This window comes from Emys orbicularis, chromosome 16 (assembly GCF_028017835.1).
Source record: "Emys orbicularis isolate rEmyOrb1 chromosome 16, rEmyOrb1.hap1, whole genome shotgun sequence".
Taxonomy (NCBI): Eukaryota; Metazoa; Chordata; order Testudines; family Emydidae; genus Emys; species Emys orbicularis.
In genome coordinates, this window is record NC_088698.1 from 9,719,866 (window position 1) to 9,738,310 (window position 18,445).

Consider the following 18,445-nt stretch of genomic DNA (forward strand, 5'->3'; position numbering starts at 1 on the left):
AGCGTCACAGCCTGGACCCAGATCTCCTGATCCCCAGTCCCATCATTCATCCACAACACAATTCTTCGTCCCTAAGAATAGGACCATTGTCATCCTCGTCTTGGATTTTAACAAACAGCTAACCTCACCTACCTGCTGTACTACTTTCCTCACACAGTCACTACTTCATCATTCAGCTGCTAGTGACTACATGTGGCCCAAAGAACTAGCCTGGGGGACAACGCGCCACCCTCCCAGGAGCAGCAGGAATTAGTATCTGAAGATTGTTTTCTTTAACATTTCCGGAGGGTCGTTTCTTCTGGGAACACTCTTCCCCGCCCCCAGCACGAACCCAGCGGGGAAAGTCAATGACAGCGCAGAGGGGGACGCGTAACTCAGCCCAAGCAAAGCACGACACGTGCCTCCCGAGCAGCGCGCCCAGGGGAGCGGAGCAGCACGGCCGCCGCTGTCACTGCCCAGGCGGGGGCTTGAGAGACACGCGCGTCCCTGCTCCCCCAGGGCCGGCTCGGCTGGCCGGCCGGGGCGGCCACGGGAGCTATGCCGGTGCCTGCGCGCGGCTCAGCCCTGGGGCTCCGGGCGGCCCGGCCCGCACACGGCGGGGCAGCGCCGACCCCGCCGGGCTGGGGGGCCCCGCCAGCTCCTGCCCCGGCCCCGCTCCGAGCGGCCGGGCTCCCTCCCGGGGCTGTCTTGGCTCAGCCCTGCGGACGGCGGCTTGGGGCACGGCCGGGGGCTGCCCGCAGGGGTCCCGACGCGGGCTGCCTCCTGCCCGGCGGGGAGCGCGCCCCTCCCCGGGGCAGCCGCGGGCGAGAGACGGCGGCCGCCCCCAGCCGAGCCGCTTCCCCTCCCCGAGCTCGGTCGCGGCCAGGGCGCCCCGGCGGGCGGGCGGAGCGGCGCCTCCCTCTCACCTGGCACCAGGGGCCGTGAGGCCGCCGTAGCTCGGCGCTGTCCGGCGGCTGGGTCCGTCCCGGGGCCCCGCTCCGTCCCCGCCGCTTCCTGCCACGGACCCCGCTGCTGCCGCTGCCCGAGGTGCGGCTCCTGCCAGGCGCGGCCAATCGCTCGGCTGCATCGGCGCTCAGCTCTCCAGTCTGGTCAGTCACTTGGGCTAGCCGGGAGATCGGGGGAAGATCGGCGCTCGACTACGCAGCCTGCCCACTCAGCCCGATGGGGCGGGGAATAGATCTGCGTCTGACTAATCAGCGGCTTACAGAGACCGAGGAGGGGGAGGATCGGCGCTCCACTAAGCGACCTTAATCGCCCAGATCTGTGGGACTGACCCGGGAGGTTTTTGGAGGAAACGGATCGGAGGTCGATTCGTAAACCTATCACTTCAAGCTATAGGGCCTGCGGAACTGGCTCAGCGCTTGATTAACCACCCTGATCAGCTTGGGCCCATACTGGTCTAGGCGGGATCGGCGCTCGATTGGAATCACTGGTGGCACTCGGGGGCAGAGGGAGACGATTAACCCTTTGTGGGGAGAGTGACTTCTCCCTTCCCAGGCGGGGCTCGAAGGGGGGGATCAGTTCCCCGGGGCCGAGCTCGAATGGGGGATGGGCCTTTACTGCCTCGCCCAGGCAGAGGCAGGGTTTAAATGGGGGGCGTCCTAACCCCCTCCGCCGGCAAGGGCTTAAGCTGGGGGAGGCGGGGTCGTAGGTTCACCCACCCGCTTGCATGGCTGGCTGTGCCCATGCATCCCAGCTGGAAGGATGAACCGCTCCTGCTGCTCCCCCTGGGGTTGGAAATCCGATTTGTCCCGGGCACTCTGCATTGCACATAGGGTGACCAGATGTCCCGATTTTATAGGGACAGTCCCGTTTTTTGGGTCTTTTTCTTATATAGGCTCCTATTACCCCCCACCCAAAGTCCCGATTTTTCACACTTGCTGTCTGGTCACCCTAATTGCACACAACACCGGTCTCAGGAGTGTTGGTGTGTAACTAGGATTGAAATCAATTCCAATAAATCCACCCTGCATGCCACCTGGCCCCTGTGCCTGGGTCAACCAGGCCATTTAAAGAAGAGATCTCAGCGAGGGCCCCTTCTAGCACCCGTCCTAGGCGTTTAGGTGATGTATTGTCTTCAGTCGGACTGCCAGCCAGGACAGCTGAACTGGTGATAGCACTGGTGAGAATTTTCCCTAAAATTCCCTTTGAGTAACAAGGCCAATGGACAAACTATGACTTTTACTGCAGACTTGCTACTTGTTGACACCATTATTTTAAACTGTTTATATAGGCAACCTATATTGCAGAATTTGGATCAGAAACTAAAACCACATTGCTCTAAATCACTTTAACCAGTTTAAAGTGCATCTGCATTAGGAGTTTGCACCTGTAGAGCTAGGTAAATTTTTTTAATTACACTGTTAGTGAATGCTTTCGAATACAGACAAGGTTTAACACACATACATATGAAAAACTGGAAATAGGTCAGGTCAGGGAGGAGGGATTACCAATATAACAAGGGGAAGAGAAACTGCTTGGAGAAGTAGATTAGAAGGTAGAGTTCACAGGATAAGGACAGAGAGTCTTCCAAATATAAAAAGGGGTGTGGTAGAAGGTGAACAGTCAAGAGTGGTAAAGGAGACAAAAGAAACAATAGATTTGATAGGATTATGATGAGTAGAAGGACCATAGCGAAGGTAGAAGCGGAAGTAAAATGAAGGAGATTCACAAAATTGTTTCTATTTCTCAGTTACAGAATTTTTTTCATAGGCCTTTCAGCAGGATCTGTATATAGCCTTTCATTCTTCCTGGCTGTAAAGGTGCACAATAGCTCCAAGCAATCTCTGTCACTCGTCTCTCTCCATAGCTCTACTCAGGCCCCTTTCCCAGACAAGACCTGATAACTACAATTGTCCCTCAACCCCTCAATACCTCCCTTATCTTACTCACTACTGTGGTGTTTTGGCTTTTACATCCTGTGTCTTCTCCCAGCAGGCCTTGCTCTCAACCTAGCATCACCTGGTCCTTTGGGACTAGAAGTCCCAGGATGCCTGACCTTAAAGTCCACCAGTAGGCTACAGTGGTGTGCCAGGCCTTTGAGAGCCAGTATAATAGAATCATAGAATATCAGGGTTGGAAGGGACCTTAGGAGGTCATCTAGTCCAACCCCCTGCTCAAAGCAGGACCAATCCCCAACTAAATCCCCAAATGGCCCCCTCAAGGATTGAACTCACAACCCTGGGTTTAGCAGGCCAATGCTCAAACCACTGAGCTATCCCTTCCCAAAAGTATGGTATATTACAGCTTTTCTGCTTACAACCATTTCATTCATAGGACAAATATATAGACTCCATCTCTGTTTATAATCTCGGCTTCAACCTTGACAGGTTTTTTTAGTGCCAACATGTTGATTTCTTTTGCACGCTGTGAGCATGAGTTCTGTATCATGGCTACTCTGTGACTGATAATAGCTGATATTGATAAGGCAGAACAAAGAAATCTTTCATCAAATAAAGGAATGTGCATAAACAAAGTAAGTGAGCCTGTGATGGGGGAAAAAGACCTTTGATGGAAACTTGGGCCATGTGCAGTAGTTTGAGTAAGAGGCATAAACTCTCTCTGAAAGCTCTTGGGGCGTGGACAGTTAAGCTGCTGCATCTGCAAGGGAAACATAGCATTCCTTAAAGCTAACCCTCCTCCCTTGGGTTCTTACTGAGTGCCTGAGAGATGACCGCATGGGGTGTTTCCACAAGACTAATGCTAAACATGAGCAGTCTGGCATAGAGGGAGCGTTACAGTAAGTGAGAGTTGGGTTTTGATCACTAAAAACTTTTGCCTCAGCACTTATACTGTGTACACCTCAAAGAAATGTGTGTGACGTTATATTGGTAAATATAACCAGAACTTTGTAGGACATGTAAAAAGACAACTTCCTTCGTGGGAAGAAGAACCAATCTGCCTCAGACAAAGGGCAGTTGTTGGGGGGGGGGGGTGTCACAGGGTGACTGGCCCTTTAAGGAGTCCTACTTTCAGCCTCATTTGTGTCCCATTTACCTCTCAGTCCAGGAGTCAAGTGATGGGGGGCATGTGACTAAAAATAAGGCTTGCTGGGGGGATATAAGGGCATCCTGAGTTGTCTTAAGGGATATACTTAAAGAAGATGGTTGGTTGTATGAATAGCTCCTTACAGAAGGTGTGGGGAGTGTAAGTTTGTAGGGGGTATGAGTGGTGGAGAGTGTGCCTGCCAGCCAGCCAAGATAAAGGTCTCAGTAGGGACTGGGTTAAATCCTATATCCAGGGCGGTGTCCCAGCAGGAAGCTAGGTGGAAGTTATCTTGTTTTGAAGTTTATAAGACAGACTCCCAGAAAGGGAGGATTATTGTGAACCCCTACAGAGTGAAGTTTGATTAATTGGAGAAGGGAAACTGAAGCAGTAAAGACACCCAGATTGGGTAAAGTACCTGTTACACATAAGAAGTCACAAAGATGTTGAAGAGGGATGATGAATCAGAGAGAGGCAAGATGTCTGACTCCTGGGAAGTTGGAAGGTGGTGTAATTCTATTAATACCTCTAATATACAGTAGTAATACTTACAAGGGTGTTTTTCACATAAGACTCTCAAAGTACTTTCATGTACAGTACTACAGGCATACATCACCATTGAAATATGGCCACCTCTTGGTTGGAATGCAACAACCACGTAGTGCACAGAATGCTGTGAAACACTGGAGAGAGGGAAGCTTTGGCCTAGACACAAAACCGCACGGGATCTCCCACGTCTACATAGAGCTGAAAAGATCTGTTTTTAAGGTCTCGCATAAAAGAGCCACATGTGGTAAACTGTACAGTATTTCATTTCTCTACCGCAAAAGAACCAAAGGCTGAGTGGTTGTTGCTGAATGTTATGGAGAAATGCCAGAGCTGAGTGTAGGACCTTGCAAGCTCGGCCAATAATATTTACTTACATTAATTCTCAAGGCTACTGCAAGTCAACATTTGTTAATGTTTGCAAGGAGAGAGATCCTTGGCTTGAATGTGTTATAGAAGGGGTAAAGCATTACACGTATTAAATTGTTATACTCAGTCTGTTCATAATAATGGGTAGAACCTGATGACCTTGACGGCTTGTCAGAACCCAGGTTTACTAGTTTTGGCTCACTCTGCAAGGCTTTTGTGTGCCATCATTCCTTTAATTTGAGTATTCCTTCTCCTGGTTGGAGTTTACACTAGGAAGGACACTGATGTTTCAGTTACTCAACTTCAAGTGACTTTGGGGGAACATATTTTTGCAAATGTTATGGTAAGTGCTCAGTTGCATCTCTGATCATACAATTACCTTTTAGGAGTTTTGTTCTCACATAAAAGGACTAAACCAGATTAAATCTTGTTTTTATCATACTCATGCTGATTGGGGGTCAAAGCATCACATCTTTAATCCTGCAATTAGCTCTGTGCAGACCAAAGTGCCTGCCTCTGTGGATATGATAGCTGGGACTGTGGGAAGGGTATTTGGAATATTCAGAAATTAGAAGACTGATATCCTCTGAAAGATGCTAATGGTTTATAATGGATTAAACCCACTCCTGCTATGTATGTATGGAAGTTGTTATTCATAGGTGTGATGTAGCGACGTCAGTTAATGGATGTGACATCCCAACACACCAGTGACAGCTTGTTAATGACACAGGAGGGTGTGTGTGATAAACAGGAAAAGGAGGAAAGAATGGGAGAGGTGCCCTTTCACTTCAGTCCTCATTCCTATAACACCCTGCTCAGTACATGATCCTGAGTAGCTGATGATGAGCAGAACCAGATCATCAAAATCATTGTGGTTTTTGTGCCATAGATGTTATAAACAACCACTAGAGTGAATCATACTCATTTTCCATTGGGCCAGAGAAGAGGTGAACCCATCCCTCCAGATCTGAGAAGCCCTGCAGAGCCCTCCTCCCCAGCTGAAAAGTAAATCTCCTGGGGCAGGAGCATTGCAACCAGTGGACAAGGGAAGTGTCTGAATCTGAAGTATGTAACAATGCGTGTTTTTTACACTGGAACAAAAACAAGCCACAGCTGAACCGCTTTACACAAGCTGTTAGGAAGTACAAGGCAAGAGAATCCTTGACAGCTCTTATGCGCCCTCTGCTGTCTCCCTCCAAGCAGTAAGGGAGATTTTACTTTTATGTGGCAGGTGCTCTCTGCAGATCCCAAAGTATTTTAAGAACCAGGCCTTAGTGCCATACAAAAGCTTCTCCTGTATACAAGGGTTTTTAAAATCACATTTAAATGGTGCAAACCCCCTTGTGAACACACTTAAATTGCTATAAACCAGTTACAAAAGATCTAGCTTAAATTGGTCAGTTACCAAATTAAGCTAAATTGATAGTTGTATACTTACAGACCCACTGAATACAGCTCCCTCTGAGGTACCAGTCTCCTGTTGCAGTCTTAGCTTCTTCCTATGTCATTTTGATAGCTTTTTCAATTCTGCTTCTGTTGTGCACTTCCATGTTAACCTTGGTCTACTTCATTGCCTCTTGCCCTGGGGGTTCCAGTCCAATGCCTGTCTTGCTATGTTATTCAGGTCTTTTCTCCATGTGTGTCCTAGCCATTTCCATTTTATTTCCATAATTTTCTGTCCTACCAGTTTTTCATACTCCTACAGAGTTCTTTGTCTTTTTTTTTTTCTGGCCATCTGAGGACTTTTCTGAGGCAGCTATTTATGAAAACTTGGAGTAGATAGTAAGATCTTAATAAGCCTCCAAGTTTCAGCGCCATATAGTAATAACACAGGCTTTTGCTAAAAGTCTGTTTTATTAATCTCTCCTCGTATGGCAGCCGTTCCCATACCCCTAATCATTTTTGTTGCCCTTTTCTGAACCTTTTCCAATTCTAATAGGAGCGACCACATCTGCACACAGTATTCAAGATGTGGGCTTACCATGGACTTATATAGAGGCAATATGATATTTTCTGTCTTACTATCTATCCCTTTCTTAATGATTCCCAACATTCTGTTTGCCTTTTTGACTGCCGCTGCACGCTGAGTGGATGTTTTCAGAGAACTATCCACAATGACTCCAAGATCTCTTTCATGAGTGGTAACAGCTAATTTAGACCTCATCATTTTATATGCATAGTTGGGATTATGCTTTCCAATGTGCATTACTTTGCATTTCTCAACACTGAATTTCATCTGCCATTTTGTTGCCCAGTCACCCAGTTTTGAGAGATCCTTTTGTAGGTCTTAGCAGTCTGCCTGGGACTTAACTATCTTGAGTAGTTTTGTATCATCTGCAAATGTTCCCACTTCACTGTTTACCCCTTTTTCCAGATCATTTATGAATATGTTGAATAGGACTGGTCCCAGTACAGACCCCGGGGGACACCACTATTTACCTCTCTCCAGTCTTAAAACTGACCATTTATTCCTACCCTTTGTTTCCTATCTTTTAACCAGTTCCCAATCCATGAGAGGACTTTCCCTCATCCCATGTCAGCTTACTTTGCTTAAGAGCCTTTGGTGAGGGACCTTGTCAAAGGCTTTCTGAAAATCTAAATACACTAGATCACCTTGGTCCACATGCTTGTTGCCCTGCTCAGAGAATTCTAGTAGATTGGTGAGGCATGATTTCCCTTTACAAAAACCATGTTGACTCTTCCCCAACAAACCAGGTTCCTCTCTGTGTCTGAGGCTTCAGTTCTGTTCTACTTTCAACCAGTTTGCCGGGCACTGAAGTCAGGCTTATGAGATCCGGACCTCAGACTGAGCCCTGCGTGCCGCTCGCCCAGTCACTACCCGGCCCTGGAGCCACACCTGGCCCAGCCGGGGACCTGCCCCGCGCCCAACAGGACCCAGCGGGGAGCCCCGCGCAGCCCGCCCGGGGTCCCCCCGCCGCTGGAGCTCGGCCGGGTTTCGAACCTGCCGCTCCCCGGCGGCACCGCCTCCTCCTCCGCTCGCGAGGGGCCCAGAGCTCGGCCCCGCCCCCTCCCTCCCGGCCCGAGCACCTGACTCCTCCCATTTCTCCCCGGATTTAGGTGTCCTGCGCATTCGCCTGCGTGAGGTCCCGTGTAGGCAGCCTCTGGGACCCGGAAGTGGCGCGCTGAGGTCCTCGCCCAGCTGCCTCCGAGTCCCGGCTGAGGCGGCGGGAGCAGGAGAGTCCGAGTTCCGGCCGGGCCGCGTCCCGTCCCGCCGCTATGAGCGCGGCCGGGCTGGTGTCTCCCGCGCCCCCGGCCCCTGTCCCGGTGGGGCTGCCCCCCGCCGCGCTGCCCCCGGGCCCCGAGTACTACGAGGAGGAGGAGCTGGAGAGCGCCGAGGAGGAGGACGGCGAGCGCAGCGGCCGGGCCCGGGACTCCGACGAGGGTGAGTGGCTCCCCCCGCCCTCCGTACAGCGGGCAGAGGAAGGGATGGGGGGGGGGTGAAGTGGGGAAGGGAGGTCGGGGTGAAGTGGGGAAGGGACGGGGGGAGGGAGAACGGGGCTGGTGTGGGTGAAGCTGTGGAGAGGGGATGGGGCGCACCAGGAGATGGGGCCAGTTAGTTTGATGGCTTGGCAGGTGGCTAAGCAGCCAAGGGGGAGAGAGGGTGTCTGGGTGATACTGGGGTGTAGGAATATGTGGCAGAGGAAATTCAAGGAGTCACTGCAATAGTGGGAGAGGAGGATGTTTGGGTGAGGAATTGATTTAACAGCTTGGTGGTGAAGGGAATGAGCCCATGTGAACTGGGATAATAGAGGCAGTGGTGAGTGTTTGGAGAGGAGGTGGGAGATTCAGGGGCATAGGATGAGATGAGTTGGATGGAGAAAATGATCCAGGACAAGAGGAAGCTAGCAGGGTTATTGGGATAAGGGGATGGGGGGAAAGAAATAGAGAAGGGATGTAAAAGAGAATTGGAGGAGGGACTCCAATATGATCAGAAAAGGTAATGGGGTAGAGGAGGGGCTTAATGGGGACACAGAAAGAAGAGATGGCTGGGTGGGAGAGGGATAGTGAAAGGACAGAGTAAGAACATGGCAGTAGGGGTGTCATTTGACTTTGTTTCAGTGGTATAAAAATAACAGAAGAAGAGAGATGCTCCAGGGATTGGGAAGAAGGGTATGGGTGCGGGATACAGAGCAGTGAAATGAGGGAGTATAATAAGATAAATGGCTCATAGAAGGTTAGGGGAGGGACTCTTGGGAGATACAAGGGGAAGAAGGGTATCAGAGGGGTAGCCGTGTTAGTCTGAATCTGTAAAAAGCAACAGAGGGTCCTGTGGCACCTTAAAGACTAACAGAAGTATTGGGAGCATAAGCTTTCGTGGGTAAGAACCTCACTTCTTCAGATGCAAGGGGAAGAAGAGGGAGGAAGGAATGAGCCATGCACAATGTTGAGACACACTCTTGGGGGTGACCGGGAGGAGGTGATGCTGTGAAAGGGAAGCATCTGCTTTGTGCTCTCGTTCCTTCATATTTCAATTTAAGTCTAGTTGCTTTAAGCATCTCATTCTGGCAAATCGTGAAAGCATTAGTGTGTTCAAGGCTTTTCTGAAGTTCCAGCTTGATATCCTGGGGTGGGGAAGGTGAGGGTGTTTTTAAGGACTCCTCACCTTTGAATAGTCCTTCCCTTTTGATGTTTAGAGTCATCATAAATCATTTTTAGCCACACTGGTTGTGTTTAAACTTATTGTGATGTGTTTGAATTAAAATACCAAGGCTTCATCAGTTTGTCTTAGGAGATGTGGCCCTCTCTAGCATGGTCTGCTGTAGATATCTCTTTGACTGATACCTTATTTGATACATTGAGTTTTATTGTAACACAAGGAGCCTGAAGAGTTTGGTATTTTAAGGAAGAAATCTGAGAAGGGCAGATGGAATTAGAGACTGAAGTTCCCAGTCCACATAATAGCTTTCCATCTCTACCTTTCCAATATGTCTAATCCCTGATTTGATGGGATGAACTCTAGGAGTGAGAAGATAGTTAACTGTGCCCATTCAGTCTTTAAAGACAAATTAGAAGAGCTGCAGAGAATTTGCAATGTGTCATTAACCTGTTTTATCAGTGTCGGACAAAGCTGTAGTAATAGTCTTTGTTATATATAGATACTGAAGTACAGGTTTGAGAAGACTAGGTGAAATAACATTACTTTAATTATATCTTCAGTGGGCCCCTTGTCTCGGTTGCAAACCACTGCGGAAGTTAGTATAATTATCACTCTGCTTTGTAGTGCTGTAGGTCAAGATACATGTGTATTGATACAGTGGTATGGGAGTGGTACTATGCCTGGTTCAAATTAATGATGTCAAGCCCTTGCATTTAAAAGTGCTAATTTGATTTAATCCAAAAAATGAAGTGGAGTGGGTGTGAGGAAGTCACAGGGGTATCCTATGTCAAAAACTGATTCTTTTTGATATACTACCAAGGTTCCTTCTAAATGTTTGAGCACCCATCTTGAACAGCTTATATGTATAGGAAACATGTATGGTGATTTAAATCCCATCCACAATTGGAAATGTCAAAATGTACCCTTTTTTTGGCTGCACTAAATTAATTTGGAATAACTGCACATGTGCCACAATCACTCATTTCTTTAAAAAAATGATTTGATTTGTTTGGTGTTATCAAATCTCTCTTCCCCTTGTTCAGATACTGAGGATGCTAGTGAAACTGACTTGGCAAAGCATGATGAAGAGGACTATGTAGAAATGAAAGAACAGTAAGTAATGTCCCCCTTCCTCCTCAACCAAAAACATTTTCTGGTGTCCAAGAGGCTGGTCTACATTACAAAGTTTTATGTTGGCTTAAGTACGTCACTTGGCTGTGAAAAATGTCATGACCTGTATGATGTAATTAAGCCGTCCTAAGCCCTGGTGTAGACTTTGCTATGTCAGTGGAAGAATTCTTCTCTTGACCTAGCTACTGCCTCTTGGAGAGGTGGATTTACTACCATGACGGAAAACCCCTTCCGTTGCTGTAGTAAGTATCTACGCTACAGCACTACAACGGCACAGCTGTGCCCACTGTAACATTTCTAGTGTAGACATCCTGAGATTTCTTTAACTCTAAGATAGAGGCTGACATTCTGATTGCATAGTGCCTCGCCCAACAGGGATAGCTAACAATATTGGACTCATTAGGATTCTCTTGCCACACATACAAACTACTTAATCTGTTCAAGAACCTGCTCTCTGGCAACTCTCCTTATGGATAAAAAGAGGTGGATATGACTTTCTTGGAGACATTCAACTTTGATCCATATATTGTCCACAAGGGCACACTTGGTACATTCTAAACAAAGAGGACACCCACTTCATGCTCTTGCATAGTACAATACCAATAGTGCTAGCCAAGTAAGCCAGACTTTCTGGACTCTGAGAGCCTAGTAAAACAGCTTTTCTTGATCTTTAAATGCATTTGTAGCATTCAGTAGTCTCTCACTTATTGACAAAGATGTTTTATGCTTGGCAGGAAAGATGAACTTAAGTTAAAACCACAGATCTTCGATGCAGGAGATCAAAGTTCTGTTCGTGGCTTTGCCACAGTTCTACTCTTAACTTCCGTTGCATGGGTATTGGGGAAGACTTACTCTAAACCCAAGACTCATAAGGCATGGAAGTAGCCCCTTCTTACAGATGGGGAACTGAGGCACAAAGATTGAGACTTGCCAAAGGTTAAGATGGCAAAATGATTCTGTGGTACTGTTCTTAATATCAGTGGATCAAAACATCTTGCAACAGTTATTTCTGAGGTTCCCAGCATAACCTTTTTTGGTTTATTTTAGAATTAAATGGGCCATACCGGTTTTAAACTGAACAATACTTCCTCTTGTAAAAGGCTTTTCAGGAGCACCTCTTTACTTGGTGAGAAAATGAAATGGATTTATTCACCTAAGCAGGTGGTGAAATAAACAGTGTGGTTGACCTGTTTATGTAATATTGCCCTCTCTTTGCAGGATGTATCAGGACAAACTGGCATCTCTTAAGAGGCAGTTACAACAATTGCAGGAAGGTAGGGTTTAAAATGAGTAGTTTTTTTCTGACAATTTTCAGTTTCTAAAAAGTGTCTAAGTGGAAGTGAGAAATGACAGTAGTAATGTCCTGAAAGTGTTGTCCATAGAAGATGGACACACTATTTTGTTCTGTGTGCAGTAGAAGAGGGCTTGAAATGATGTTTACATTTTAGTGAGGAGGTCACTGTCTTCAATACTTTCACTTGTGAGATGGTTTTGCAATTAAATGAGGTATAGGAAATGTGAGGGCTTGTTTCACCTAATTGTGGTAGGGTTTTTAAATGAGATGTACCTCATAGCCCTCTAGAAAAATGTCCCTTGAGACAGCGACCACTAGGAAAAGTTGCTGTTAGAGCTCATGGGTCTTCTCATACATCTTCATTCTTCCCTGTTATAGTCCATACTTCCTATTTATTTCCCTTTCTGTATGTGATGTGCCTTTGGCAGCTTCCTGCCTTTGGGAGACTGCATGATACCTCTCAAACACTTATGACTCTAGTTACAAAACAAATTCAGCCGTCTCCTGCCATGCACACAAAGTGGATGGTGCTGCTACATAAACATTCTGGCTGGTTTTTGGGAAGCAGGGTAGCAGTCTTCTATTTTAGGCTTTTTTCTTCAATAAATGTATACTTTATCTCCAAATGCTAAATTTACCTAGAAAGCATGGACTATCTAAGGTTGAATATTAGAAAACAATATGACCCTATGGCAATCTGCAACTTATTTCAATTAGGTACTTTGCAAGAATATCAAAAAAGAATGAAAAAACTGGATCAACAATACAAGGAACGGATACGGAATGCAGGTGAGCTGGATTTTTGTTTTAAAAAATAATGCATGCAAGAACCTTTGATTTATGTAGATGCCTCACCGATTAGAATCACACCCGAGAAACATGACATGGATTCAATACTAGGAGAACAGGGTTGGCAGGAGTGAAAGATTCTCCAGTCTTTCACTCTTTTTTGGTGATGCTAAATGACTTCTTTGCTGAATATGCATAAGGCATAACAGACTCCATCATGTTTTTCTGCAGGTGTATTGGCTAACTATAATATGTTGATCAGTAAACAGCAGTTTTGACTGGGCACTTGTTGTATGCCTACAGTTCAAGTAATAAGATCTCACTTAGAAGTGGTGTGCCGAGTCTTCATTTATTCAGGGATAGCTCAGTGGTTTGAGCATTGGCCTGCTAAACCCAGGGTTGTGAGTTCAATCCTTGAGGGGGCCACTTTGGGAACTGGGGTAAAAATCTGTCTGGGGATTGGTCCTGCTTTGAGCAGGGGGTTGGACTAGATGACCTCCTGAGGTCCCTTCCAACCCTGATATTCTATGATTCACTCTAATTTAAGGTTTCACATGCCTGTAATACATTTTAACGTTTTTTAGAAGGTCTCTTTCTATAAGTCTTTAATATATAACGAAACTATTGTTGTATGTAAAGTAAATACTGTTTTTAAAATGTTTAAGAAGCTTCATTTAAAACTAAATTAAAATGCAGAGCCCCCCAGACCAGTGGCCAGGACCCGGGCAGTGTGAGTGCCACTGAAAATCAGCTCATGTGCCGCCTTTGGCACGCGTGCCATAGGTTGCCTACCCATGGTCTGATGTGACTTCATGTAAATTATAGCATTTAACTTCTTTTAATTGTTCTTCCAATACACCTTCTTTCAAGCCTCCTGTTGTAGTGATTCCTTCCAACAAGAGGGGCATGCAGTGGGGGCTAGACAGCTTCCTGAAGAGCTCACTGCTTGTGCTTTGGAATTGGTTAGAGACTTTGCTCTAAGGCAGCATTGTCCTACATGGCTGGGGGGCTGGGCATGCTGCTTGTTAATCACACCGCAGCTTACTGGCCCAAGGTCAAAGGACCGAATTAGTCTCCAGGTATCTACTGTTTGACCATGAGGCCAGTAGCAGTGCTACTTTAATTGTGAAGCTGTTGCTAGGACGCTCAGTAATCTTTCTGTGTAAAACTTAATGTATCAAAGTATGTTAATATAATTCAAAATTTCCCATAGTGGTTATGGGAAGTTGTCAGGGAAACAGGCTGCCATACGGTGCTTCTAGAGTGAGTAGTTCAGACATTAAATTAGCTCTTGTTCACTCATTCCTATGTAGGTTTTTAGCTTCCACTAAATGAGAGATGCTTTCTCAGAAGGGAATATGTGGGAGTCAGGAATGAAAATGTAGCAGTGTTCTTCCACCCTTCTGCAGTGAGGGATAAAACTTGTAATGCTGTACAGATACCCAGGCCATTTTGTACTGCAGTATGTTTATACTGTGGGTTCTGATATCCCTGTTTAAATCCAGTAACAAATCTCATGTGAACACTGACCATCATATGAATGATGCACAACCAGTGTTTCTAGGACTCTATTTGTCACCTCAAAGAACTTGCCAGTGAAACTTGAATTGGACTGATCTCTTCCTCTTGCTCACTGCAGGAATTTGTCTTCAAGCGTTGAAGATAAATTTGATGTAGTTTAGAGTTGGACTCCAGCAGTATTTTTGTTTTTCGTAATCTGTTCATGTCGGACTAAACACACTCTTGTAGTGTGTACCCTGGGCTGGCAGAGATCAATGAGATCTTTGCTGCAGTGGCAGAGTTCTTCCATTGGGGGACAGATGGTGTTAACTTTCACCCTTCTGATAAAACTCCTGCTGCCAACTACAGCAATATTGGGAAGAGGGGCAATTGAAATTTTGTTCTTGCCCTGTCTGCATTTTTATTTGGCTCTGTCTAATATGTAAAAAATTCTCAATTCTTTGGACTCGCATTTTTTGGTTATATCTGTAAAAGAAGCATTCGTTCTTTATCTAAGCTTTCATTGCACCAGTGGCAAAGCCCTTAAGAAATTGAAAGACTGGCCTTAATTGCCTCATTGTCATTTCTGGCCTTGGCATACAACAATTCGTTTCATCTTTATATGGCTTCCTGGTGCATATAAATTCTTACCTAAAATAGATCACAAATATAATTCTCTAATGCTATTATTTTGTTCTCTGAAACTCGTTTAAAGCACCTGTTCTGTTCAGAATTTACCTATTGTTCCTAGCTCTTGCTGCTTGTCAGGAGTTGAAGATCACAATTATCAATATTTGATACAGTGAAGTAAGGACTGATCAAGAGCCTTAGTTTACTTTGAATATGTTATCACAGCCTTGAGTAAAATCCTCATTTTGGGACGTGCATCCTCCAGTAATACTGCTCAGTTTGAAGTTGGTGGGAATTTTACCATTGATTTCATTAGGAGCAGGATTGCTGCACTCATGGGCAATACTCTTCCCTGACCTCAGCGTATGAACTGAATTATGTAACTGAGACAGGATATAACTTGCTTTCAGTGGTGCATTAATATGCTCCTAATCTGCTGTGGGGCATGGGCCACCTCATGTCTGCTAACTCAAATTGATGAAAGGGCTTTTCTGCCAGAGAAGTGCTGCTGAAGCAACGACAGCTGGGCCTAGTGAAATCTGTTTAAACCATGGTTCTTTGCAGAGCATTCATCTGGCCGTGTCAGCTGCATCTTTCAAGTTTTCATTTCATTTGGAAAGCTAAATCTAGTGCCAACTTTTTAAACAGCATCTTAAGCTAGAAAAATGCCCAACTGCCTTTTAAATGCCATTAAACATGGCAGCTCGGCCCAACAGAAATGGATCAGAAATAGGACACAGCTCTACCACCTGTGGTTAAAATACACCTACAAAATGTCAGCCTACAATATACTTTTACAGAAATTTTGGCACATGTATGCTAGAATCAACAATGTAGAACTAGAAAATGTGCATCAAAGTGGGATAGGTATGTACACTCTTTACGCCACTTTTTGGCTGCAAAACAGAGTTACTTAGGCAAGTTGTTGTGTGTCTTGTAAGGATAATAAAGTGATGCTGACTAGACCTGTATTTTTATTTTTTTCTTTCAGAACTTTTCCTCCAGCTGGAAGTAAGTGTTCATGTGTTCTTAACTTCTAGAAATAAAATACCAGTCTATTTTTTTTTTTTTTTTTTTTTAAGCCTAGTATCATATCACGTGGTAGCTCGTTTTTTTTTTTTTTTTTTCTTTTCCAGGAAATCTATGTAGACCTTTCCTTTATTTAAAATTGATTACCATAGCTGAGATATAGTATAAACTGCTATCAATACTACTACTCAAGTAACTACTGAAGATTGTTTAAAAAAATTAAACAGTCACTAAAAATAGCCATTTGTGTGTGGTGGGTTGTTTTTTTTTTTTTTTGGTTGGTTGGTTATGTATTTAGGTAAATCACTTAACTGATGTTCCTTCATTTAACCTACCTGCAAAATGGAATAATTATACTGACTGCATAATATTGAGGATTGTTCTGTTAAAATACTTTGACATATTTGAGTTGAGTGGTATGAAGCATTACCAAAGAAGATTGATTCAATATGAGTAGCACAACTATTGCCAGTGTAGTCATTTGCTTTATTGTTCATTTTCTTAAGCATTTTTCAACTGGTCATATAAATGTTGATATACCTCTTAAAATGCAAGCTGACTATGGTTGCTCTATTCCAAAACTAATCAGTCCTTGTTAGCATTAGTTCTCCTTTCCACCTGTAGTATACATCCTGGTCATTAGGCTTCTCTTCCTTAATCCACTTTCTTTTTGGCTTGCATTAGACAGAGCAGGTGGAGAGAAATTATATCAAAGAGAAGAAGGCAGCAGTGAAGGAGTTTGAAGATAAGAAAATTGAGTTGAAGGAAAATCTGATTGCTGAATTAGAAGAGAAGAAGAAGATGATTGAGAATGAAAAGCTAACCATGGAGCTAACAGGAGGTAAAACAAGATCAGCATCTGTCTCTTCTCTCTCTAAAAATGAGACCTAAGCACTGGGGGTCAGGACTCCTCAGGGGGTCATGAGGTTATTACATGGGGGGGTTGCGAGCTGTCAATATCCGCCCCAAATGCCGCTTTGCCTCCAGCATTTATAATGGTGTTAAACTAAAAACACTTCTTTTTTATATATTTATAAGGGGGTCACACTCAGTGGCTTGCTATGTGAAAGGGGTCACCAGTACACAGGTTTGAGAACCACTGCTAAGCACTTTTCAGAATGCTCAAACTAATGGATCAATATAGTTAAATTTGAGGGCTTTTATAGAATTTTGTAGAATTATTTGAATGTTTCAGGATTTCTCTAGAATTGCATTGACTTTGTTCTTGATTAGCAGAACAAGTTGCAAAATTTGATGTGTGGGGTTACACCACTATTGCTACACTACCATTCCCCGGTTTGGTTACCTTGTAACTTGATCTGAAGGGAACTTTCAGTTGTTTTAGGTACATTTAACTGAAAATAAAAAAAATCTGGATATTTAGGAGAGAATTACAGTTCTTTGTAGCATTTGGTCTACTAGAATGACCAAAACTATTAAGATAAGAGTGACCAGAGCCCCTATGGTTCTGTGTCAATCCCTGTATCTAGGGTAAATGCGGGGGGGGGTGGGGGGTGGTTTTGGGGCAGTGCAGCACTTATGTAGCTGCGTTGTCAGAATTCTTTCTTGACTATGGAATTCAAGTGATCACCCTCTCTAAAAGGAGCATGTAAATCTTCAGTTTTATTTCTATATTGGAACTGAAGCCAGAGACTGGGACTGAGTTTGAGACGTATGGAGGAAAGGGGTGACTGTTTACACACATGCAATCAGTAGTGTGGTGTAATGCTCAAAAAGAGTAACAATTTTTTCACCTGTAAACTTAAACTCCAGTTTGGTAGAAATTTTTTCCCCCCAGAATGTGCCACAGCATCCATTTATCCCCTCCTGAGGCTCCTCCCTTTTATTAGTGTAAAGGGCAGATGAGAAATTTTGTTGCAAATTATTTGATTTGACAGACTTTCTGCTTATGGGGTGTATATGAGCAGACTGCAATTTCCTTATTAGAATATTTATATTACCATAGCACTCAACTGCCTCAAGCAGGACCCGTGTGACTCAGCCAGTAACAAAACTTCAGCAGTAGTATCAGCAGCCAGCCGGCTTGTACAGGGAAAAAAGGCAAGTTGTTGAAAGGTTCAGTACCTAGAGAAGAAACTTTAATAGGTACTTTAAATGATCAAGTTTAACCAGAAATAAATGGGACCCAGGTATAAGAGAGGGAAGGTTACTCCTTTTAACTTAGTGTTTATAGATGCAAAAAAATTAACACCCTAGGGCTTTAACATATAGAAAGGGGGAAACTGCCTGGTTGATTTTTGTAGGATTCCTTTGGAACCATGGAATGGTGGACATTAATTCACACTTTGTCTGAAGAGTGAGTCCCCATGGTTGGCTTTTCAACTTTAACAGCAGCACAGCTTTAAGCTATAGGTCTTAAGTGGCTTTTTTGCATGTTTAAAATGTGTTTGATCTGGAATAATGGCTACTTATCTGTAAACCTAGTAAAGACATGTGTATCCCTGTAGATTCTCTCATCATTTGCCTGTAGTATGGTGACAATTGGCGCTAATGCTTTATAACCATCTTTGTTACTGAACTCTTCTAGCGAACAC

The 18,445-nt window shown here is 44.8% G+C and overlaps 1 protein-coding gene across 1 annotated transcript in view; it reads left to right on the forward strand.

Moving 5' to 3' along the window:
* Window positions 1–8,136: 8,136 nt before the first annotated feature.
* The window catches only part of SUDS3 (SDS3 homolog, SIN3A corepressor complex component), a 30,186-nt gene continuing 19,877 nt past the window's right edge, over window positions 8,137–18,445 (forward strand). The window contains exons 1-6 of the mRNA XM_065417705.1: window positions 8,137–8,302; window positions 10,561–10,630; window positions 11,867–11,922; window positions 12,660–12,731; window positions 15,853–15,872; window positions 16,575–16,731. Of these exons, the coding sequence (XP_065273777.1) occupies window positions 8,137–8,302; window positions 10,561–10,630; window positions 11,867–11,922; window positions 12,660–12,731; window positions 15,853–15,872; window positions 16,575–16,731 (541 nt within the window). The remainder of the gene's footprint in view (window positions 8,303–10,560; window positions 10,631–11,866; window positions 11,923–12,659; window positions 12,732–15,852; window positions 15,873–16,574; window positions 16,732–18,445) is intronic.